Source organism: Haliaeetus albicilla, chromosome 7 (genome assembly GCF_947461875.1).
Source record: "Haliaeetus albicilla chromosome 7, bHalAlb1.1, whole genome shotgun sequence".
Taxonomy (NCBI): Eukaryota; Metazoa; Chordata; class Aves; order Accipitriformes; family Accipitridae; genus Haliaeetus; species Haliaeetus albicilla.
The window spans coordinates 823,212-846,029 of NC_091489.1; the positions used below are offsets into that span (position 1 = coordinate 823,212).

The 22,818-nt window shown below is 65.3% G+C and overlaps 2 protein-coding genes across 3 annotated transcripts; one reads left to right on the plus strand and one right to left on the minus strand.

Moving 5' to 3' along the window:
* Positions 1-3,527: 3,527 nt before the first annotated feature.
* On the minus strand, positions 3,528-12,817 carry LOC138686221 (basic proline-rich protein-like). The gene is made up of 3 exons (XM_069788317.1): positions 12,539-12,817; positions 11,019-11,968; positions 3,528-4,605 (listed from the first exon to the last, which is right to left on the minus strand). Exons 1-3 carry the CDS (start codon positions 12,815-12,817, stop codon positions 3,528-3,530), a joined length of 2,307 nt encoding a protein of 768 aa, XP_069644418.1.
* LOC104319787 (signal transducer and activator of transcription 5B) lies at positions 3,618-22,709 on the plus strand. Of its 2 annotated transcripts, none has more exons than XM_069786294.1 (19): positions 3,618-3,762; positions 16,293-16,433; positions 16,585-16,741; positions 16,825-16,914; positions 17,087-17,261; positions 17,337-17,467; positions 17,543-17,694; positions 17,777-17,932; positions 18,033-18,212; positions 18,366-18,453; positions 18,630-18,752; positions 18,924-19,016; positions 19,159-19,365; positions 19,847-19,941; positions 20,010-20,140; positions 20,789-20,959; positions 21,168-21,219; positions 21,630-21,737; positions 21,809-22,709. In XM_069786294.1, the coding sequence occupies exons 2-19, from the start codon at positions 16,306-16,308 to the stop codon at positions 21,933-21,935; spliced, it is 2,364 nt and encodes a 787-aa protein (XP_069642395.1). In that variant the 5' UTR covers positions 3,618-3,762; positions 16,293-16,305; the 3' UTR covers positions 21,936-22,709. The 2 variants fall into 2 exon arrangements, with proteins under 2 accessions (XP_069642395.1, XP_069642396.1); XM_069786295.1 differs by having other exon boundaries at positions 20,789-20,944.
* The last annotated feature ends 109 nt before the right edge of the window (positions 22,710-22,818 follow it).

The window sequence follows — 22,818 nt, forward strand, 5'->3', positions numbered from 1 at the left end:
CGCTGGGGCAGAGCTGCGGTAGCCTCTCCATTGGTTAATTCTGCAGCCACTGTTCCCCTGTTCTCTTCCTCCCTCCAGAAAGGAAGAATTTCTCTTGGGTAACATCCTCACCAGCCAGCTCAGAGTTTTCCTTGGGATCTGTTTGAAACAAAACTTGATTTGATTTGACTTGATTTGACTTGATTTGACTCCATTTGCCCTCTCAGCATGGAGGAGCACCACTTTCTCTCCTATCACTAATTTCTTCTCCATTTTTTTCCCCCCTTCCTACCAGAAAGGAGAAGGAGAAGGGAGGGAAGGGCAGAGGGAATGGATGATGTTTTGTGTACGTCTTCCAGCCCTCCCAAGCGCGTGTGGCTGTGCAGGTCTTTGGCACGGGAAGCGCCACGTCCCTGGGACTCTCCAGATCCACCTGGACCCGCTGTGCCCCGCCGCCACAGACATTGTGCGTGACCTTGATTTTCTCGGCCGGAGCAGCCAGTGCCTGGATGACTGCGCTGGTGGGTTATGTGGGCTGAGGATTGTGAAAGTCGTTTGTCCGTGTGATGCAACTCGTTGGAGCGCAAGCGTCCCCAGCCAAGGCAAGGTTGGCAGGGAGTGCAGTCCTTTTGCCGATTTCCCCATTCCTTTCCTTTGTCTCAGTGGAAAAAGATGCCATGGGAGATGCTGGCCCCACGCTGGGCGCCCATCCCCAGCTTGCTGGGGTCCCAGCTCACATCCCCGTGAGGTCTGGGAGCGTGGGAGCGCTGGGAACAGCAGCCAGGACTCTGCTGGCAGCGGCTCAGCAGTGATGTGTCAGCCCCGTGTGCGCGAGATGCGTCCTGAGCATATGCACACGGGCGACGAAACGTTTGGTGGGAGCCACGAGCCGCTTGGGCTGGAGCCACTTGTGCCCCTGGGCTGTCCCATTCATCCTGGGCTACTCTGGGCACATAGCAAGTGCTGGCAGGGAGGAGGTGAGCCAAAAAACACTGGTTTGTGGCTGGCATTTGCATGGGAGCAGGTGCTGGGGTGGTGCCTGCCCAGCCCACAGATATTTATCTCTTGGACACGTGGAGCTGGGCTAGGTGGTGAGGAGCTGGAACTGGAGAAGAGCTGTTTGGGGGTGTCAGTCTGTGCAGCAGAGCCCCAAAGGCCATGGCACCCTGGGCAGGCTGTGTCTTTGCTGGCTGGACAATGGTCCCTGGGCATCCTGCTGTGTTCCTGCCATGGCCCCGGCTTTTGGGGCTCACAGCGTTGTCCCCTGGGCTCGCTTCCCCCCGCCTGCCAGTTCCCACAGTTGCATGGTCCCAAAGGAAAGAGGAGGAATTTAATACAAAAGCAATAGATAAAAAAAATGGAGAGGTGAGAAGCTGGGACCGTGCTTTTACGTAAGTGCCAATCGATTCGCAACTGCGGGCGCATTAACTGTCCCAAGAACGATCCTGTCCCAGCACTGGCACTCGAGCGAGGAGAGCCAAGCCCGTCTCTCCCGGCTTCCCAGGGCTGGCGCTGGGTGCTCACCAGCCGTGGGCAGGGATCACCCACGCTTCTCCCAGGCCAGAGCAGGATGGCGCCCTGTGCCGGCTGAACTTCCCTCCAGAGTTTTTTCAGGCCGCAGAAGATTAACTGGTAACGAAAGTGAAAGCCCAGGAGATCCCATGCGGCGGCGAGAGCACTCAAGCAGAAATGAGCACACCCGGTATTGCTTCCTGCCTGGCCGCCTGTCCCTGCCACCACGCAGCAGCCGCTGCCCGGGGTGCCCCGTTACCCGGGGTGCCCCATCACCGGGGTGCCCCATTGCCCTGGGGTGCCAGCGCTGCCTGGGAGGTGTTTGGTGTGGGTGGGCAGCTGTGCGAGAGCCCCTCAAGCTGTTTTTCTCATGGCCGCTGCCACCTTTCCGTGTTTGGGGGATGCCAGAAGAGCAGGTAGTGCCTCAGGTCTCCTTACAGCTCGTGGCAGCTCAGGAGAGGGAGACGCACTGGTGCCTGTTCCCCTGCCCTCACTCTCAGCATCCTCACCCTGTGGTGCACCAGGCTGCGACAGCGCTGGGGACCCAGCTGTGGTGCGGACGTCAGCCGTGCATGTGGCCCCATGGCGTCACCCAGGGCCTGCAGTGGGAGAGGGCATCCAGATCCAAACGAGGGAGCCGAGCTCGTCTCACATGGAGGGCCCGGTGCAGCCGCTAGCCAGAGTCAGCACGAGGCAATGCCGGAGCCACGTGTGCGGCTGCCTGGTACCACAGCGGCGAGAGAACAGGACGCCGGGGTCCGGGGAACCCCGATCAGGCGTGTGCAGGGAGCCCACCTCTGGCACAGCAGGCGCTTGGCAGGAGACGATAAACCCCATGGACCCCGCGACACCAGGCCGGCACTCTCGTCCTGCAATGGGCCCCAGCCTCAGCTGCGGCACTGCCCAAACCTGGCTGTGCTCCTGCTGGGGCCGGTGGCCAGGTGCTGCACCCTGGTGTGGATGTACCTGCTCGAGTGGCCGCTGCTACGCTGGGTGGGCACACGCAGGGATTAAGGAAACCTGACAGGGCTCTGTCATCGGGAGGTGGCTCGTGGCTGCTACGCTCGTCCCTGCTGGTCTCACCTTTGGATGGCTTGTCCCTGGAGGCCTCTCGCTCCAGGAGCTCCCTGGGATGGCCGGCCCCACCAGTCCCACCAGCCCCCTGCTGCGTGGGAGCCTTTCCCCGCGAGCCCAGCCTGAGCACTGGAGCAGCCCTGGCGCCTGCCTGCCGTGTGCCCGTGGCTGAGTTACCAGAAGGGAGGAAGCCTGTGGAGCCAGAGGGAGCCAGGGCGATGGCGTTACTCACCCTGCACTTGACGGGATGTGATTTCCTTTCCCTCCGCATACTCCCATGCAAACCCCGGCAGGGCCCACACTCCCACGGGAAACCTGTTCTCCCCAGGCGCCGGAGCCGGCGCAGCCTCTGCCCCAAGAGGTTCAGGGCGTGCGGGAGGCAGTTGAGGCCTGCAGGCAGTGCAGCACAAAGAAAGCATTCAGAAATATTAATAGGGGCAACGGGCAGCATTCGCACCTTCGCCGCAGCCCAGCGGCTGTTGGGTATGTGCGGCAGAGGGTTTGGCCTGCACGCAGCGGGGTGGGTGGGCGGCTGTGGGGCTGCGGGGGAAGAGCTGTCCCGTGGGCAGGGATGGTGACGAGGGGGAAATGGCCAGCGACGTTGGGGACCGGGGAGAATGTGGGAGAAAGGAGAGGTGCAGGCGGGGGTCCCGGTGCCCGCGGGGGCTCCCGGCCGTGCCTGGTGCCGGGGACCTGATCCCAGTGCCAGTGCCCGGTGCTGCGGTGGGCTCCCCCCGGTGCCAGTGCTGGTGTTGGAGTGGGATGCCCCAGGTGCGAGGGCCCCGTGCCGGTGCCTGGTGCCGGTGCCAGCTCCTGCCGCTGCCCGGTACCGGTTTGGGCACCCCCGCGCCCAGCACCGATGCCCGGTGCCGCTTCGGCCTTCCCCGCTACCCGGTGCCGGTCTGTGCCCCGCCGTAGCCGGCGCTGAAGCCCACAACTGCTTCGGGCTCTGCCCGGTGCCGTTACCCGCTGCCCGGTGCCGGTGGCGCGGCGGGGCGGGCGGGGGGCGGTGCCGTGGGGGGGGCGGTGCCGCGCGGGCCGGGCCGGGCCGGGCCGGGCGGCGGCGGCGGCGGCGGCGGGGGGGGGCGGCGCAGGCGGCGGCGGCGGCGGCGGCGGCCGGAGGGGGCAGAGCGGCGGCGGAGCCGAGCGCCGAGAGCCGCCGGAGCAGCGGAGCCGCAGCCGCCGCCGCGGCCGCAGGTAGGGACGGGCGCGGGGCCGCCATCGCCGCCGGGGCCGCTTTCGCTTTCCGCGGCCGGGGCGGTGGGCGGCGGGCCCGGGGCCGGGGGGCACCTGCCCCGGGGGCGGCCGGGGCCGGCCGGGGCCGGCGGCTCGGGGCGCGCCTCGGCTGCCGCCCCCCGCCCGGCGGAGAGCGTTTCGGGCGTTTCGTAACTGCCGGCCGGGCGCAGCTCGGCGGCGGGGCCGGGCGCGGGGCTCTGCGGGGGCACCGGCCGGGCCCGCGGCCTCCGGGGCGGCGCAGGTGCGGGCAGGGCCGCGGGCAGCGAGCGGGGCCGCCCCCGGCGCGGCGCTCCCCGGGGAGAAGGCGGGGGGGGGGGGCGGCCGCTGCGCGGGCCGGGGCGGACGGCGGCGGCGGCGGCGCCGTCCCGGTGCCGCGGCGCATCCCGGGGCGGGGGCGCTCGTCGCCCGGCGGAGCGGGGCCGGTTCCCGCCGCCGCCGCCCCGGGCCGGGCCCTGCCTGAGCGGCGGCCGCAGGGGAAGCGCCGAAACCGGCGCTGCGGGGGCCGGAGTTGGGGGGCGAGGGGGGTCCAGCCCCGAGCTCCAGGCGCGGGGAGGGGGGGGGGCTCGCCGCGGGCAGCACAGCGGCCCGGGGCAGCGCAGCGGGAGCGGGGGTCCCGCTTGCCGGCGGTGGGACGCACGGCTCCACGCTGCTGGGCAGAGTCGAAGGCAGATGGAAAACGTTCCCCCGTGCGAGGCGGGAGCGGTGACACCCCGGGGGACTGCAGCGCCCGGTGGCCTTTCACCCAGCTCCTGCGCCGGCCGGGGCGCGGCCGGGCGACGGCGAGCCCGGGGGAGCGGCGGCCACCTGTCCGGCGGGATACGGGAGCTGTCAGGGCTCTGTGCCCAGCCAGCCGGCCGCCAGGCTCGCGCCAGGCCGGGCTCCCGGCAGCTCCTCGCCGTGATGCCGAGCGGCTCCAGCTCTCCAGTGCCCGGCTCGCGTCAGCGCTGGGGTGCGGGCACTGGCACTGCCGAGGGCTCCCTGGCTCTGCCTCTGCCTGAACTGCTGACGGTGGTAACACCTCCGATGTCAGCTGCAGCGCAGAGCTGGGGCCGTCGGTTCATGTGAACTCGTGGTGAGGCTTGGCAGGAGCCCCGTGGCAGAGGGCAGGGGACAGGGGCAGTGACAAGAAGCCATTTGTTTGCGGTGTTTGGGGTGTGTTGCGGAGAGGTGCGGGGCACAGTGCTGCTGCGGCAGGACCGCGGCACGGTGCGGGGCCGTGTGGCTCGCCCGTGGCAGGGACATGGCACATGAAGTCCTCGCAGCATGGGTTGCCTTGTTGCAGCAGGATGTTCCTGGCCCCAGGCTGGCTCGCCCTGCCAGCTGCCTGTGGCCAGCCCTGTGTCCCCAGGGTGCTCGTGGCCGCAGCCGGAGCTGCATGAGCCCTAGCAGCCAGCATCCGTGAAGGCAGATAGTGCGTGCACCGTAGGGTGGTCTGCAGAGCCTGTCCACTGCTGTGGGCACCAGGGAACCAGCCCTGTGCTGCAGGAGCTTCGCCCCCTTTCCCCCCGTGCCCCAACTTTGGGAGGAAGGCTCCGCGCCCGTTGTGGGGAGCGTGGCCCTGCGCTGGTGTGGGAAGGCTGGCTGCTGCTGTGGTGCTTCCTTGGTGGTGCTTTCAAGCCAAGGTTTGCCATCGTGCTTTGATAGCTTTGCACCAGTGCGGCAATCCTGCACTGGAGGGAGGTTTGCTTGAGGCCCAGCACCGAGCCTGGCTCTGCCCTGTCTGCGTGGCACTGGGTGAGGGGGAGGCATTGGGGGTGTCGGGGTCACCTGCCCGCAGATGGCTGCAGCAAGCCCTGATGCTCCCAAAGCTGTCAGGATCTTGACCTGAGTTGACGTGGCTCCTGGATCCCCAAGGTGCTGGATGGAAGGATGGAGACTGTCTCCCTGGGTTTTATAACCATCCCTGGGGAGTGGGGCTTGTCCCCGGGGCCAGGGAGGGCCGTGCTGTGCTGTGCCGCGTGTGCAGCCACGTGGAGGAGGAGCTCTTGGTGCAGGTTGAGAGGTGCCAACAGCCCGTGCCCGGGGACATGGGAGAGCCCGGCTGGGAATGGGGCGTGACGGGCGGCTGTCACCCACTCTGCGTTCTGTGGCACTCTGACGGTGTCCTCCCTTGGGGGGTGTTTGCCCCCCGGGCAGCTGTCACTACAGCCACCTTGCTGGCTTTGGTGCACCTGCCTTGTCCTGAGACCAATGCTTCGGGGCAGGACGAGGGGTGCTGGCACCGGTGCTGGGGATGGGGAGCTGCAGCTGGGGATGCTCGGCGCAGCGTTGTATGGAGCCTCTGGAGGGACCTTCCCCTCTTGCTGCAGGGGAAGTGCTGACTCCAAAGCGGCTGTGAGGTCTTCGCTGTGGGGTTTCCCAGCTCTCTCTCGAGTGATAGCAAAACTCAGATACTCTGCTTGCGAAAAATCCCTGCTCCTTGTACCCCTCCACGGCGTGGGTGGTGGGGCAGCGAGTAGTGACTGTGCTGTGCTGAGTACAGTAAAGTGGCCCCGTCAGCTGGGAAATGACTTTCTGGTTTGCAAGGAATTCCTGTAAGCTGGGCTGTGCTCAACAGGCTTCACGGCAGCCCTGGGGGGCCGGGGGAGCCTGGGCACGGCAGGATGGCGTGTGGGTTGAGCAGGACCTCCCTCCTGTCGGCATCCCCTGGGTGCCTGTGCTGGGGCCCCGGTCCCTCTGCCCAGTGGGGCTGCAGTGGCTGCCGGCTTCCCACCACGCGGCTGTGGGTGCTACCCTCGGAGCAGCCTCTGCGTTATGGGGCTGAATGCACCGTGGTGGTGGCTGCTGTGGGGGAGCCAGTGCAGGGCTACGTGTGCTGGGGGATGGAGGCAGGGGCTCGCCAGTCCCTACCTTGCCGGGACGGGTCAGAGCTTGGCTCCGTGGCTGCACAGGCGGCTCCAGCCTGGGAGGCTGTGCCGGCTGCTGGCTCTGGCGCTCCAGCATGCTCCGGGAGAAGTAGCCTCGACAGCTGTAATGTTTCTGTGGCATGCCTTTCCTTTCATGGGGTGTCTATTTTGCAACCCCCAAGTGTTTTGATCCCGGGAGGAAGGGGGCGGGGGTGTTTACCCTGGCACCGCGTGGTCTGTGCAGGGATCCAAGCAGTGCTGGGCATGCCTGAATTTTACATGCAGCAACAGTTCTAGCAACATCTGCTGGCTGATAAAAGGTAGGCTGCTGTGAACCGCTTCTCCCGCCGAGTTGGGAAATGTCGAGGGGGAGGCACACATGCGAACACGGCTTCCTGGCCGATAGGGCTGAGCTGACTTGCTGATAAAGCAGAATCCACCCATCTAGCTGCACCAGAGGGGCCGGGAGCATTGGCTGCTCTCAGGTGGGCGCGCTTGGTGCCCTGCGTTTCCCTTAGTGCCACCTCCTGCTTTCCGCCAAGCTGGAGAGCGATGTGCTGCTGGGTGGCTTCTTGCCGGGCTTGGGGAGCTGCGGTGGTATAGCCAAACCATAATATAGTCACAACTCACTCCCTGTTCGGTCACTGGTGAGTTTTGCAATCTATTTTCGATGCAACTTCGTGTCTTCCTGTTGTTATGAGATGTAAATGCTGGTTTATAGCACAGCTCTGCCAGGGAGGGAATTGGGGAAAAGGCTGGTGCTGGGGCAGAGCTCGAAGAGCTGGCGCAGCATCAGCACAGCCCTGGCAGCCGAGCGGCTGAGCGCTGGGTGCATGCTCTGTCTGACTTTTTGTCCCTCTCGCTTGATGGCTGTCTGCAAAGCTTTTAGCAGAGAAAGAGGCAGTTTTCACTGGCGGCATATCTGAGCCCCTCGCACCAGCTAAAACAGCTGTAAAATGATCTCTGTCCTATTTGGTGGTGTTAACATGCAGCCCTGGCACTTTTGGGCTGCAGCTCTGGGTGGCACAGTTGCCCTGGGCCGGCATGCTCCGTTTATAACCCCATTAGTCACCTGAGCCTTTTGGAAACACTTAGTTGGGGCACTCGTGGTGCAGCCAGGAGGCCGGTGCACTGCTTTGCTCTGGCACTGCCAGCAGCTGCTGCTGCTCCTGGGGCTGCAGAGCATGTCCCAGGGTGAGGAAAGCTGAAACCCAGCTCTCCGACCCGGACATGTTTGTGTGCTTTGGGGATGAATGCTGCGTTTAACCCCGGGCCAGGCTTGCTGTGAGGTTTACCCACCCTGAATGAGAATTTGTTGCAGAAACCATTGGTGGTTTGGTTTTTCATTCCCATTCTGACTAGTCCACCCTCCTGCCAGCATCCCTGGGTGTCTGCGTGCCCCCTCTTCCAAAAGCAAGGCTTTACCCTCCCTCCCTTCCACTCTGCTGATCTGGTGTGAGAGCATCTCCCTGCGCAGAGCTGCTCCAGCTGCTGGGGGCACGAACCCCAGCGGCTGCAAATGGCCTGGAGGGGCAAAGTGTGGTGGGGGATGCAGGGGCTGCTCCACGGGGACCTGCCTGTCCCACACATCAGCTCCTCTTAGCGCGTGACAGCACAGGGCTTGGGCCCTGCCTGCCCGCCGTGGCAGGAGGCTGTGATGCCTGGGAGCAGTTTTCCTGTCAGCCAGACACGTCACTGGGCTGTCGGCCTGCACTGGTGGGATCCCGGCGCTGTGCCGTATTGTGCTGCCTGAGCCTGCCCTCGGGCAGGGGTGACGGGGTGCTGCTGGGCTGGGACATCTGCAAGGGCTGGCAAGGCTGAGCGCTGCAAGCATTTTCCCAGGCACCATGCAGGCTCCGTGCCGGCAGCACCCAGCGTCCCTCACTGCCCAAGCATCCTTGTGTGCAGCTGGGTGCTCGCGGCCTGCGTTTGGTGTTTGCTACTGAAGACAGGGTGTGAGGGTCTGCACAGTGGGTCCTGGACGTACCCTGCGCTGTCTCGCAACGTGGTCGGTGCCTCTTCCCCGGGCCGGGTGGTCGGGCAGGGCAGTGGGTGCCCTCAGGGTGCTGGTATCCCTCTGGTGTCCCTGCTCACCAGCTGTCCCTGTCCTGCCCCAGGTGCCCGTGCCGTGGCATGCAGGCTGGGCTGGTCCCATGGGACTGCCGAACCAGCAGTGGGGGAGGCTCCTGGACCGTCTCCCCTGCCCCCTGGAGAGCACAAGCGTGGTGTCAGCCGGGGGGGGATGGATGCAGCTGGAGCGGTGCAGCCGGTGCCTGTGCTGCCCGCATCTCCCATGGCCCACCTGGGTCCTGCTCTACAAATCCAGCCTTGCCAATGACTGGATTAGTGCAATTGTGTGCACTCGCTGGAGCGTGGCAGATAAAATGAAATTGTGTCTCCAGACCCCAATCGGCACTAATTCGACACTGAAATGAGCTTAATCCTCAGGTCCTTCCGACCAGCCCATCCCTCCTGGGCTGGTGCTGGTCTGAGCAGGGATTAGCAGTGAGCCTGGGGCTGCACTGGAGGCAGCCTCAGTGCTGGGGGCTAGTGCGGGACCCATGGGACCCTGGGACTGTGCCAGGGCATCTGTGGGGTCCCTGGGAGGTGGCTGTTCTCCTTGGCTGGTTTGTTGGAAGGGCCAACTCAAGGATGAACTGGCTGGCAGGGGTGCGGGGGCTTCTCTCTTGTCCCAGATCTGCCTGGCCTGTTCGTATGCCTGAAGCTGCTGCCCCATCCTTGGGGGGGCATTGCTGGGATCCTGTCACCTCCCTGTCCTTCCCCAGGTCTGCGTCTGGGGTGATGCCTCTTCCCTCCTGGGGTGGAGGACGGGGACTGGAGCCGGACCCTCTCTGCTGGGCTGGAGCAGACACGAGGGCATCGTGCAAGTCCCCAGGGGCTGCACCTCCTGCAGGCAGGTGCTTCGCCCTCAGCATGGTGTTACAGGCGGTTGGGGTGGGTCGTTATTGTGGAGGAAAAATACCTTCATCAAGTGTCCCGGCACATGGCGGCTGCACATCCCCTCCTGGGTGAGGTCTGGTGTCTGCCCAGAGCCAGGATGCTGCAAGTCGGCAGTGGCTCCGTGCCTGCCGCAGCATTCCCCCATGGAGCCTGGGGGAAGCCCTGGGACCCCGAGGCGCTGGAGCCGGCAGCTTGCTGCCATGCCAGCCCCGCAGCCGTTAATTCAGCTGCTTGGCCCCAGGGAGCCGGGTAAAGCTCTGCCCCAGCCTCTCTAATCCTGTCTGTGGGCTTATGGCGGGGGTAGCACCAGCGCTGGCGGGGATTGGGCTCCCTGCGGTGCATGTCCCGCAGGATCCACGCTGGACTTTTGCCCCTGGGGGCCAGGTGGGTGCTGGGCTCTGCCACTGGGGCTGTGTGGAGCATCCTGCCCACCAGTGCCTGGCTTCTGCTCCGGCACTGGCTGCCTGCATCTGTCCGGGTGGGCAGGCTGCCTGCACTTCGCTGCCCTGCTCTGCTCAGCCCCCCCAGTGCCCAGACAGGCCCCCGTTGTTCCTGTGCAGCCGCAGCCTCCAGCCCAGCCTGCGCGGGGTCCGGCACAGCCAGCTTGTTGTGCTGGGGCCAGGCGGGTGGTCCTGGGCGCCCAGTTCCCTGTGCGGTGGGGCAGGCTTGCCTCGCTGGAGTGACCCCAGGGGATGGGGCTGGAGACGGGTGGTGCTGGGGTTGGCCCTCCTGCGTGCGCTGCAGCGAGCTTGGCCAGGGGGGTGGCAGCATGGCCGCGGCCCCCCTGCTCTGCCATGGGGACCTGGGTCCTGCTGGTGCTGGTCCTGCTATGTGCTCGGCATTGGAGGGAATCCTGCTGATGCCAGGGCAGCGCCTGTGTCTGGCTGCGGCTGCCCCAGGGTGGTTCTCGGTGCACCAGGGTGTTTTTTTCTTGAGGTCCCAGCCCCTGGATTCGAGGGATTTTGCTGGGATTTCATTGGGTATTTTGGTGGTTTTGGTTTGACGCAGGTTTCTGGGCCTCTGTGGTTGGAAGGGAAAATCTGAAGAGGGGAGAAGAAACGTTCCCAAGGCGGCAAATGTCGATGGGCAGGTACAGCCCCAGGGCTGTGGCGTGAGCTGAGCTGCAGGCAGCCACTGTCCCTGAGCCCCCTGGGCACTTGGGCTGCAGTGCTGGTCCCCAGCTGAGGTGTCTCCATCTGCGTGCGGGGCCAGTTTCTCCCTCGGCAGCATCAGGCCATGCGTGGGGTTTCCTTGTTCCTATAATGATGCGAGTTCTCCATTTTTGGCTCCCAAAGTTGCTGGGACACTCGGCTGGTCCCAGCACTGCCAGTCCCATCTCTGCCTGCCGGCTGCGGGGTCCATTGCCTCTGCCCCTGGGGGGGCACGTTGTGTTTCCAGAGCCGGCCATACCTCTTCTGTGAGCCCTGTGGCTCCCAGCCCCGGTGGTTTCCAGCGTGGGCTCTGGCGGGCCAGGATGGTTGGCTGCCTCCTCCCTGATGCCGCTGGGGCAAAGCCATCGGCTGCCACTGCTCTTCTGCAGGAGACAAACAAAACCCATCAAAGCACCGAGCTTCTAGAAGGAGCTCGCCTCCTGCGCCGGGCGGGCGCTGCCGCCTCCTAGCCGAAAGCTGGAAACCACAGGCAGGCGTAAAACAGGCGAGCCGCCCCATTCCCAGCACCGTGGCCGTCTGCGCCGGCTTCGCCGTTCCCTGCCGCCCGCCAGCCCCGGCCGGCAGCTCTGAGCGGGGCCAGGGGGTCCGGGGGCCGCTCACCAGCACCCCGGTGTTCCCAGTGCAGGCAGTGCTGTGTGCCGGCGGGGGTGGCAGCGGAGTCGGGGCTGCAGGTGAGTCCGTCCCGTCTCCCCCCACGCTGAGCTCCTGCATCGGTCCCTGGGGTCCCGTCTCTGCGGCGGGGCTCAGCCCCACTGACCTTCTGGGGCCAGAGGCTGTGCCTGGCTCCGGCACTGGCGAGGCATGTGGGGCTGAGCGCGGAGGGGGTGCCAGCCCCGCTCCCTCGGTGGGCACCACGCACACAGCAGTGGCAGAGGAAGCTGCCGGCAGCCTGGGGCTGGCTGCCCTGCGCAGGCAGCTGACATTTTGGAAGGAAATAGCTGCTCTCCGCTCCTTCCTGTAGCGCGCAGCCTGCGAAACGGCTGCCCTGGCAGCCCGGCTGTGCCGGCAGCGCCTGCCTGGAGCCGTGGCTGGGCTGCCCCCGGGGCCGGGACGCTGGAACGGTGCGTGGGGCAGAGCGGTGCCCGACCCCGGGTGAGTGTGGCTGCGGGATGGGGCACCCCGCACCAAGGTGGGGCTGCAGTTCCTGTGCTCCGAGGAGCTGGGAACCACACCGAGCCCTGGGGCTCTCTGCCAGACCCCGCCAAGCCCGTGCATGGGGGAGCCCCTGGCTGGGGTGGCCCTGGGGCTGTGGGGTCCGTTGGGTGGGTGCGGAGCCCTCTGTGACCCCCAGCTGTGGGGCAGGACGTGGCATGCAGCAGCGCTTGCTGCTTGCAGCTGACGGGCCCACGTGTGAGGGCAAGGGGGGCTGAGCTGTAGGAGCCCTTGGTGTGGGGGTCCAGCTGAGCGGGGCCGTCGGGCTGCCCAGGGGCTTCAGCAGGTCCCCTGGGGTGAGCCGATGTGGGCAGGGGTGTGGGGTGGGTGGTCTGTGTTGGGGGATCTGGAGCTCTTCTGTGTGTCGAGCGGCTGCTATCAGCTGCCAGCACTGCTGTTCCCAGGGCACGGCTGGGGGGGCCAGATCCTGCCCCAGAGGGAGCCTGCGTGGGGCTGCCCTTCTTGGGGGATGCAGGACACCCTCCCGCCGGGGCTGTCGGGGGGCAGGATCAGTGCTGGCTGGGGCAGGACCGGAGCGCCCTGGCAGCACCGGCCGTGGGGTGTGCAGGGTCCAGCCCTGTGGCCACAAGCGAGGCCAGCTCTGACCTGGAAGCGATCGCAAGCTCCCGGAGGTGCCGAGAAACCACGTGTCCATGTGTTTACTGCGACGGGGGGAGGCATCTGCAGCAGGCGCAGGGCTGCTGCCTGCCGGAGCCCAGTGCCGGGGGGAAGTGCCGTGCCCCTGCCCGGAGCAGGGTGCCGCTCCGGAGACCCCCAGGCTGGGAGAGCACCGGGCGAAGGGCAGCGTGGGAGCCACCATGGCAGAGGGGCCGCGTGGGGCAGGCGCGTGGGAGCGGGGCGATTACGGCCAGAGCCCTTTGCCATGGCTCCCCCAGGGCTATGCCCGGCTCTCGGCCCCTGCAGGATGTGGGGCTGAGCAAGGGGCTGCAGTCAGGGGCTGTGCCAGCACCGGCGCAGGGGTGTCCTGCCCACGAGGAGGTCCCCAAGGTAGCTGTGCGCTGTGAGAGTCCCGTGGCTGTGTGCAGCGAGCATCCTGTGAGCATCCCGCAGCGGCGCGCGTGCCAGCCCCTGGGCGGGCACTGCCCGTGTTTGGGCTTTGCCGTGCCCGTGGCACGTGGGAAGGCGCCGCTGCCGGCCTCGCCCCATGAGGCATTTCCCTCCTTTTGTCTGCCTGCGGACGTGCTCTGGCTGGCTCTGGCTTTCCTGCAGCTTGTGACCCGGCGCTGGTGCCAGCGCCAGCCGCTGCCACAGCTGGGAGGTGCCACCGCTCCTGCCCCCAGGGCTGCTGCTGCGGCTGTGGCCCTTCCCCAGTGTGGTTGTATTGGGTCCCCTGGCCACCCCTGGCCCCAGCAGTGCTGCCAGGCTCTCCCTTGCTGCTGCCTCTGGCCCTCTGAGAGCCCCTTTTGGGTGGGTTTTCCCCATTTTGCAGCCGGTCTAGCGGTGCCTCCCCATCGGGAGCAGGGCTGTCAGATGCAGAAGCAATGACTGCTGGCACCTCCCCTGCCCACGCTGTCTCTGCAGGGCTGGGGTCCCTCTCCAGGACACTTTTCCTACCTCCAGGAGGCTGCCGTGTGCACCGCTTTGCAGGTAGTAAGTCACCGGTGGGTGCATTGCTGTGGCTTGTTGAGTTGCTGCTGGTTAACCGAGCTGCAGTAATGGGTGGGTTATAGCTCACTGCCAGCAAGTAAAATGCAAAGTAGCTTAAACCACTGCAATTGTCTGTCTCTTGCAGTTGTTTGAGTGCACGTGTGGCCAGTGGCTGCAGCACGGCTGACCCATGGCAATGCGTGACGCTGCAGCAGCGCTGCCCATCCCTGCCGGGGTGCGGGAGTTGCAGCGAGCGTTGTGGCTGGTGGGGTGGGGATGGCATTGCGGGGGGGAACAAATGCCGGTGGGCTGGAGTAGACCTTGGCTGCCCAACCCTGGAGAGGTTTTCTGAGCCGGGTGGCTGCGGGGCTGGGGCAATGCACCGGCAGCAGGAGCATGAGGAGAGAGCTGGTCCCTGGACACAGGGGCGAAACCGTCCCGGGGCTCCAAGGAGTCCCTGTGAGCGCTTGCGTGGGGCAGATGGCTGTGCCACTGAGGAGCATGGTGCTGGGCATGGACCAAGGCAGGGCACTGGCTGCCAGCAGCTGGCTGGACGCAGGAGCGCAGGGCTGCCCGGAAAGGCTGGTGGCTCTGGCTGCACTGTTGGACCGTGATGCTGCACCTCTTGCTGAAGCAGAGCTGTTGCCCCAGCCTTGCTGGGTCTCGTGGCCAGAAAGCCTCATTTGCTTATGGCAGGTGGCACTGGTGACTTTTGCTGGGGCGCTCGGGGTGTGCTGTGGCCCTTGGGGAGGTTTGGTTTGTCAGTCTGCGGGTGAGAGATGGGAGACAAAAATGAGGTGCTTGGAGAAGTGCCTGCTGGTGGATTGGGGATTCTGCTGGAGGTCGAGTCCAAGCCTGGTGCGAGTGGTTTTTTTGGGGTGTGCTTATCCCCTGGGGTAGTGTGGCCCCAGGGGCGGCCCTACCTTCAGTCAGGGCACGCACCAGGTGAGCCATGCTGCCATCGGCCACTGCATGGTCTCCTTGTAAAGGCTGATGTGATGTTGGCTCACCTTCTGCCACACAGCCCGGCAGTGATGCTCGTGCTCCCGTTCCCAGGCTGGCGCCGGCCAAGTGCGGTGTCTGCCGGCTCACCGCAGCGGCAGCCTGAGACTCGTTGCTTAACAACATGCTGGAGTGGAATAGGAAGTGTTTTGTCACCGCGAGATGGGAAGAGATCACCATTTTCCCAATAGGCAGGGCAGCATTTGTTTGTTCTGTGTCCATGTGGATGTCCCCGCTGCTCTGGGGACTTAGGCTGTTTGTGGCGTGGCCGTGGCTGCTCTCCTCTGCTCTGCCGGGGCAGTGGTTTTCACCAATGCCCCTTATCAAGCGTCCGCAATTTCTAACTGCCAGCGTGCGTGTCCTGCTGTCGGCCATCCTGCCTTCCCTTCCCCTCCTTGCCTGCATTTTTATGCCTCCCCAGGCCCCTTCTTGCCAGCAGAATTTCCAACTCAGTGATTTCTGTGAATGTGGAAATGTTCCTCCCTTTTTATAGGGGAAAAATTCATTTTTAGCCAACTCTCGGTTATTGTTCCTCTTCCTGCGCAGGGGGCGGGTGCGCAGGGCTCAGGGGCTCCAGCCATGGCTGCTCTGCTTGGACCTGCTGCCGCCGCCGTCCCCTGCTGTGTGCTCCCCCAGCGTGTGCCCCTGCCTGCGGGACGGCTCCGGCTGCTTTTGGAGCCCCTCAAGCCACCGGGTATTTCTAAGGCCGAACAAAGCACTTTGGGGTGGGAGGGAGGCACAGCCCCCGCCAATGTGGTCTCCCTCTGCTTGTCACCGTCCAGTGCAGTAACTGGATCCCGTCTTGGTCACCCAGCCTTGGGACACAGCCCAAGGCATTGCACCCCTGCGTGGCACCTCTGCATGATACTAAATCCCAAGGTTTGAGTGTGAGTGTGTGTAAATGTGATTTATTGCTGCATTCTTGGCTCGGAGGGGCTGCGAGCCCCCCAGGCCCTCCCTTATGGCTCACCACCACGTCACCCTCAAAGACTCGACGGCCAGGTTGTTTTTCCAGGTCCTGCCAAGCAGCAGGTGTAACTGTGGCAGGGGACGCTCTGGCTTTTTGTAGGTGCCGTCCTTTCTCGCTGCCCCGTGTGAGCCGGGGCGCCAGAGCCGCGTGGTGGGTGGGATCTGGCAGCGCTCCTGCATGGAGCCAGAGCCGCCCCAAAACTTGCTTTGGGAAGCTCCGTACTCTGTCCGGTGTCTCCCTGCAGCAGCTGTGGGACTGGGGTCCCGCCAGCATCTGCAGTGCCACGTGGGCCCTCGGGGCCGGGTCTGCTCCTGCCGGTCCGTCTGCCGGCGCTGCCAGGGTGTGGGCAGGAGCCGGGGCAAGCGCAGGGGGGGGCCTCCGCTCTGCGTCACCCTGGATTTCTCACCAGCCCTCCTCCCAGCCCCGTTTCCTCATTTGCGTGGCCAGTGATGGCTGCGATCCTGCGGCGCAGCAAGGGGAAATGATTACCATGTGGAGAGGCAGCACAGAGGCATGTTCGTGGCCCCAGACCCCCCCAGGGCTCTTCCTAGAAAAGAGAGGGTGACTCAGAGCCAGGGTCCCCTGCCCCCCCACACCTCTTCCTTCGGTAGCCGGAGGTGACTCCAGCAGCACTGGAGAACTTGGAGGCTCCTGCAAAGGGCTTTGGGAACCTGGAGGAACCTGCAAAGGGGCTTGCAGGGGCAGCCAGGGCGGGACCCCCACCCACAGCGCGGCACCCGGCCTGGCCGCGGTGCCCTGACGAGCCCATCTCCGCGGCAGGTGGTGGTGAGCCATGGCGGTGTGGATCCAGGCGCAGCAGCTCCAGGGCGAAGCCCTGCGGCAGATGCAGGCGCTCTACGGGCAGCACTTTCCCATCGAGGTGCGGCACTACCTGTCACAGTGGATCGAGAGCCAGGCTTGGTAGGTCAGCGGGGTCCCCGTCCCTGTGGGGGATGCTGGGCTTGGCAGCACCTGCCCTGGGGGTGCCGGCAGGTGCCCCCCACCTCCGCCAGGGACCCCCCTTGCGGGGCCGGGGCTGCCCTGACGCCGCCGCTCTGCTCCGCACACACAGGGACTCCATCGACCTCGACAACCCCCAGGAGAATGTGAAGGCGACGCAGCTGCTGGAGGGGCTGATCCAGGAGCTGCAGAAGAAGGCAGACCACCAAGTGGGCGAAGATGGCTTCCTGCTGAAGATCAAGCTGGGGCACTATGCCACGCAGCTGCAGGTGAGGGGGGGCCGCGGGTGGGGGCTGCAGGGCTGAGGGGTGTCCCTGCCCCGTGCCTGGCTCAGGCCGCGCTCTCCCCACAGAACACATACGACCGGTGCCCCATGGAGCTGGTGCGCTGCATCCGGCACATCCTCTACCACGAGCAGCGGCTGGTGCGGGAGGCGAACAACGTGAGTGGGGGCCAGGGAGCAGGGCCCGGCAGGGTGGGGGGGATGCTCAGAGGCTCCAATACCGGGATGATGGGAGCAGCCCTGAGGCAGGGGGTGCTCTGGGTCCCCGCTGCCCCCAGGGGGATGGGGAGGGTCCCCTTGCCGTGCTGAGCGCTCCCTGTGCCCCGTGCAGAGCCCCTCGCCGGCTGGCTCCCTGGTGGATGCCATGTCCCAGAAGCACCTGCAGATCAACCAGACCTTCGAGGAGCTGCGGCTCATCACGCAGGACTCTGAGAACGAGCTCAAGAAGCTGCAGCAGACGCAGGAGTACTTCATCATCCAGTACCAGGAGAACATGCGCCTCCAAGGTGGGTGGGAGACCGGGGGCTGACAGGGCCGGCGCGCTGGCAGTGCCGGTCCTAACACTGCGCCCCGTCCCCCAGCCCAGTTCTCCCAGCTCTCCCAGCTGGGTCCCCAGGAGCGCCTGTCACGGGAGACGACGCTGCAGCAGAAGAAAGCGTCGCTGGAGGCCTGGCTGCACCGGGAGGCCCAGACACTACAGCAGTACCGTGTGGTGAGTGCCGCTGCCCTGGCCCCATGCTGGCTGTGCCATCATCCACGTGCCCCATAACACCGTCCCGCCTTGCAGGACCTGGCCGAGAAGCACCAGAAGACGCTGCAGCTGCTGCGCAAGCAGCAGACGACCATACTGGATGATGAGCTGATCCAGTGGAAGCGTCGGCAGCAGCTAGCGGGAAACGGGGGTCCCCCTGAGGGCACCCTGGACGTGCTGCAGAGCTGGTGGGTGCTGGCGCCAGCCGTGCCCGGCAAGGTGGGATGGGGTACTGAGGCCTGGCACGATGCTGAGCCCCGCTCCCCCCAGGTGCGAGAAGCTGGCGGAGATCATCTGGCAGAACCGGCAGCAGATCCGCCGGGCTGAACACTTGTGCCAGCAGCTGCCGATCCCGGGCCCGGTGGAGGAGATGCTGTCGGAGCTGAACGGCACCATCACTGACATCATCTCTGCCCTGGTGACCAGGTAGCGGTGGGGGCCCAGCTCGGCTGAGGCATCCGGCAGGGTGGGGGGGCCGGATTGGGGCTGCTCTGCCTGCCTGCCCCTGATCCCCGTGCCCCCCCAGCACCTTCATCATCGAGAAGCAGCCCCCCCAGGTGCTGAAGACACAGACTAAGTTTGCAGCCACCGTGCGGCTCCTGGTGGGGGGGAAGCTGAACGTGCACATGAACCCCCCCCAGGTGAAGGCCACCATCATCAGTGAGCAGCAAGCCAAGGCCCTGCTGAAGAACGAGAGTACCCGCAAGTAATGCCCAGGGGGCTGGGGGGTGTGGTGGTGGTGGGGACAACTGCTGAGGCAGTGGGGAGCAGGAGCTGGAGCTGGGGGCGTGGGGGGGCTGCACCTCACGTGGGCTCCCAGCCCTGGTGGTCCCCCTGACCCTGTGTGTTCCTGCGGCAGCGAGAGCAGCGGGGAGATCCTCAACAACTGCTGCGTGATGGAGTACCACCAGGCCACGGGGACGCTCAGTGCCCACTTCCGCAACATGGTGAGTGCCCCTGGCCCCCCACTCCCGACGCTCGCGCCCACCCTCCTATCCCCCCTTCATATTCCCCTGTGTTCACCCCTTGTATGCCCATCTGTGTTGCATTCCCCCTGTGTTCACCTCGGTGTCCCCTCGTGTCCCCATCTGTCGCCCTGTGCTCACCTCCCGTGTCCCTGCAGTCCCTGAAGCGGATCAAGCGCTCGGACCGCCGTGGGGCTGAGTCTGTGACAGAGGAGAAGTTCACCATCCTCTTCGAGTCGCAGTTCAGTGTTGGTGGCAACGAGCTGGTCTTCCAGGTGAAGGTAAAGCCGCCAGCCACGTCCCCTCTGCAGGGCATGGGCAAGCCGTGGGCATCATGCCCACGGGTGTGGGGCTGGGCTGGGGCCACAGGGTGCCTGTGCAGGCCGGGGGTGCCCGCGGGCGATGCTCCGGCAAGGCCCCACAGCCCATCCCGGTCTCCTTCCTCCCGGCAGACGCTGTCCCTGCCTGTGGTGGTGATCGTGCATGGGAGCCAGGACAATAATGCCACAGCCACCGTGCTCTGGGACAACGCCTTCGCCGAGCCCGTGAGTGCCAGTGTCATGGTGGGGCAGGAGGGGCCCCATCCGCCCCGGGGGGGCTGCAGGAGTTGGTCTCAGTCTTCTGGCAGGGATGCGCCAGGAGGCGGTAGGCAGAGCTTTGTGCTGACCCTGCTTTGTGTCCCCCCAGGGCCGCGTGCCCTTCGCTGTGCCTGACAAGGTGCAGTGGCCCCAGCTCTGCGAGGCACTCAACATGAAGTTCAAGGCAGAGGTGCAGAGCAGCCGCGGGCTGACCAAGGAGAACTTGGTGTTCCTGGCGCAGAAGCTCTTCAACAGCACCAGCTCCCACCTGGAGGACTACAGCAGCACCACGGTGTCCTGGTCCCAGTTCAACCGGGTGAGTGGGCTGGGCTGTGTGCCAGGAGAGTCGTGGAGCCCCGAGGTCCCACCGTGCTCTGGGATGGGCTTCACTACATCTGTGGTACCAGTGCTCGTGCTGGGGGGCTGGATGGGGCACATCCCTCCCAAGGAGCCGTTTCTTGCTGGGGTGATGCAAAATGCTGGGGTGATGCAAAATGGGGTGATGCTGGGGAGATGGCTGTTGGCTGCAGTGGGGCGGGAGGTGTCGCCTCCCTTGCTTGAAGGCACCCGGTGCTCTAGGCCACGCAGACAGGGTCTGTGTTCTTGGGGAGGCATTGCTGGCGCTCCCCTGGGGCTGTGCTGCCTGGCCAGGCTGACCTGCACCTGGTTTGGCAGCGCTGGCGGGCGTCCCACAGTCCAAGTCCCCAAGTGTCCACTGCTGCACCAAACGCTTGTGCTGTTTGACAGCAGCTATGAGGCTGGAGGCAGGAGTGCTCATTTTCTGGGGTTTTCAACAGGAAAACCTGCCCGGGAGGAATTACACCTTCTGGCAGTGGTTTGACGGGGTCATGGAGGTGCTGAAGAAGCATCTGAAGCCGCACTGGAACGATGGGTAAGAGCCGCCCTGCCCGACACTGCCCGGCCCCGAGAACCCTGGCCCTGACACCCCGCTCTGCCTAGGGCCATCCTGGGCTTCGTCAACAAGCAGCAGGCGCATGACCTGCTCATCAACAAACCCGATGGGACCTTCCTCCTGCGGTTCAGTGACTCGGAGATTGGTGGCATCACCATCGCGTGGAAGTTCGACTCCTGTGAGTGCATGCCGAGAGCTGGCACCTGCCCAGCCCCACTGTCCCTGGCCCCAGCCTAGGACTTGCCGGTCTTGTGCCCACGGGGCCGGTGCTGCTGCTCCAGCACCTCCTGTCTCGTCTGGGCACCAGCACTGCTGCAGCTTGGCTGCCCTGTGGCAGCTGTGGCCACATCCAGCCCAAGTGCCGGTGTTGGTGGGGAGGAGGGACTGGGCTAAACCGTCCGACCCAAGTCCCTTTGGGGCTGTACAAAACACAGCGACTCCATGGTGCTTCCTGGTTCAGTGGGTTTGCATGGGTTGCCTGACCCTGTGCAGCAAGTCTGCTCATTACTGTTCTTCCTAAGAACATCCTTCGGAGGGTTGTGTGGCTGAGGAGCGCTGCAAAGCCCTGCGGAGCCCCGCTGCGGCCAGGGGGGACCTGCCCGCCACGTGTCTGGTTGAGGCCAGACCTGCTTCGAGTTCACTGTGCCTCCTGGCTGATCCAGTTTCCTGGCGACCTGTGTTTTGCCCTTAAATGTTGCCGGGGGAGGGATGCAGAGCAGGAAATGCCATCTGATGTTCAACATGATCTCACAGCCTGCATCCGGAGCGGAGCTGGGAGCCACCGGCGGCTTTGGGCGTCACCGTGGTCCTTGCTCTTTTCTTCCAGCTGAGAGGATGTTCTGGAACCTGATGCCTTTCACCACCAGGGACTTCTCCATCCGCTCCCTGGCCGACCGCCTTGGGGACCTCAGTTACCTCATCTATGTGTTCCCTGACCGGCCCAAGGACGAGGTCTTCTCTAAGTACTACACGCCGGTTCTCTGTGAGTCCACGCCAGGTAGCGCTGCCCCTTCACCCCACGCGCGTCCCTCTCCTTTGTGCATCTGACTGGGGTAGAGCCAGGGCTCACAGCATCCCTCTGCCCCAAGGCTGCATCCAGCCCCATGGGGGCTCTGCAGCTGGCCATGCGTGAGCCCCCAGCCCCACCGCAGGCTTGCAGCATGCACCAGCAGCTCGGGGCCTTAGTGCTGCCTTCTTTCCTCTAGCTAAAGCCGTGGATGGATACGTGAAGCCACAGATCAAGCAAGTGGTGCCAGAGTAAGCCTGACCCTGAATGCAGACCCTGGGCAGTCCCGTGGGATCGGCCCCAGCAAGGTGGCTGGGGTGGCCAGCAGCCCAGGGCACCTCTGCTTTCGGGCTCCAGCACCACCAATGGCCACGTTGGTGCTGAGCCGGTGCTGGAGGCTGAGGCGCGTGGGCCTGTGGCCAAGGCAGGGCTGTATGTTGCCCGGGAGGGCAGGTGCCCCACTTGCCGTGCTGCCCTTCAGTGGGCTGGGGACCCCACACATTGTCACTGTTTGTGGGTGTGGGGTTTGGGTCCCCTGCTGGCACCCTGCCAGTCTCGGGAGATGCCGGTCCGAGGTGATGGGAAGTCCCAGAGTGCAATGTCGCCCCGGGGGAGCCTGTCCGGTCCCCTGCCAGCGCTCACAAGCCCCTCGTCCCCACAGGTTCGTCAGCGCATCAGGTGATTCTGCCCCTGGAGGGGCCACCTACATGGACCAGGCTCCCTCGCCCGCCGTCTGCTCCCAGCCCCATTACAACATGTATGCCCAGAAGTAGGTATCGCATCCCCTGTCTCTGTCCTGCCATGGCTGGTCCTCCCCGCCTCACCCCCTGCCTCCCGCAGCCCCGACACCGTGCTGGACCCCGAGGGAGACTTCGACCTGGATGACACCATGGACGTGGCAAGGCATGTGGAGGAGCTGCTGCGGCGCCCTATGGACAGTCAGTGGATCCCCCATGCCCAGTCGTGACGGGCGGGTGCCCGGCCCCCCGGCCCCGGCCCTGTGGGGACTGTGCTGTGTTTGTGTCTCTGTGCCAGGGGGGTGGCGGGTGGGCCCTGCCCCGGAGATTTGCTCTGTGCTGCCCCGAAACGCAGGCTGGCGTCCGGCTCTTTGGTGTTTATGCCCTTGTATAAACGGCAGCGGATTTGTCGCATGGTTTTCCTGTATGTTCCTTTTAAGAGGCCCAGCTTCGGCTTTCCGCTTCTGCAAGCACCGGCCCCGCAGCCCCCCTGCTCCCCGTCAAGGGGCTGCTCGGGGCAGGGGCCGGGGGTCCGGCCTCGGGTTTGCTTTCGCAGTCGTCACTAAGAATGTATGTGTCGCCTTCTTGTTCTACCCCGTGGCTCTGTTCCCAGGGGGTGTGTGGGCGCACCAGGCTCTGGCATGGGGTGGGGGTGGGGGGGTCAGCCGGGGCTCCCCCCTGGCCCGTGCTGGCACTCTGCTCCACAGCAGCCGGGTCCCCTCCCGGACCTCGTCTCCTCCTCTGGTCCCCTAAGGATGTGGGACCCCCTTTGGCTCCTGGCCTCAATGTCCCCTGCCAGAGCCAGTGCAGCACAAGGGAGACAGGGTGCGAGGGCACCCAGCGAGGGTGGCCAGGCAGTGTGGGTGGTTTGGGGGGAGCGGAGCCTTCTGCCTCCCCACCCCCCCGCCTCTCCCCTTGCTCTGGCCAAGAAGTTCTGGGGTCCTGGCCATGTTATTTTTCTATCACAGAGTAAATAAAGCACGGAATATTTTTATAACACAAAAGCTCTGGGTTTCACGTGTGTCTTGGGGAGGAGACAGGTCCCTGCCCTGGGGGGGGAGGAGCCCCTGGGGCCAGGGGTGGTGGGGGACACGGGTGGCCCCGTGTTCCCCA

Coding starts and splice junctions, on each gene's coding strand:
- LOC104319787 (XM_069786294.1), top strand. CDS start 16,306: ATGGCGGTGTGGATCCAGGCGCAGCAGCTCCAGGGCGAAGCCCTGCGG. Junction 17,468..17,542: donor CACTACAGCAGTACCGTGTG/GTGAGTGCCGCT, acceptor CCCGCCTTGCAG/GACCTGGCCGAGAAGCACCA. Junction 18,454..18,629: donor GTGCCCACTTCCGCAACATG/GTGAGTGCCCCT, acceptor GTGTCCCTGCAG/TCCCTGAAGCGGATCAAGCG.
- LOC138686221 (XM_069788317.1), bottom strand. CDS start 12,817: ATGGCAAAGGGCTCTGGCCGTAATCGCCCCGCTCCCACGCGCCTGCCC. Junction 11,969..12,538: donor GAGCTTGCGATCGCTTCCAG/GTCAGAGCTGGC, acceptor GGGGTCTGGCAG/AGAGCCCCAGGGCTCGGTGT. Junction 4,606..11,018: donor CCACAGGGCTCACAGAAGAG/GTATGGCCGGCT, acceptor CCCGCCGGACAG/GTGGCCGCCGCTCCCCCGGG.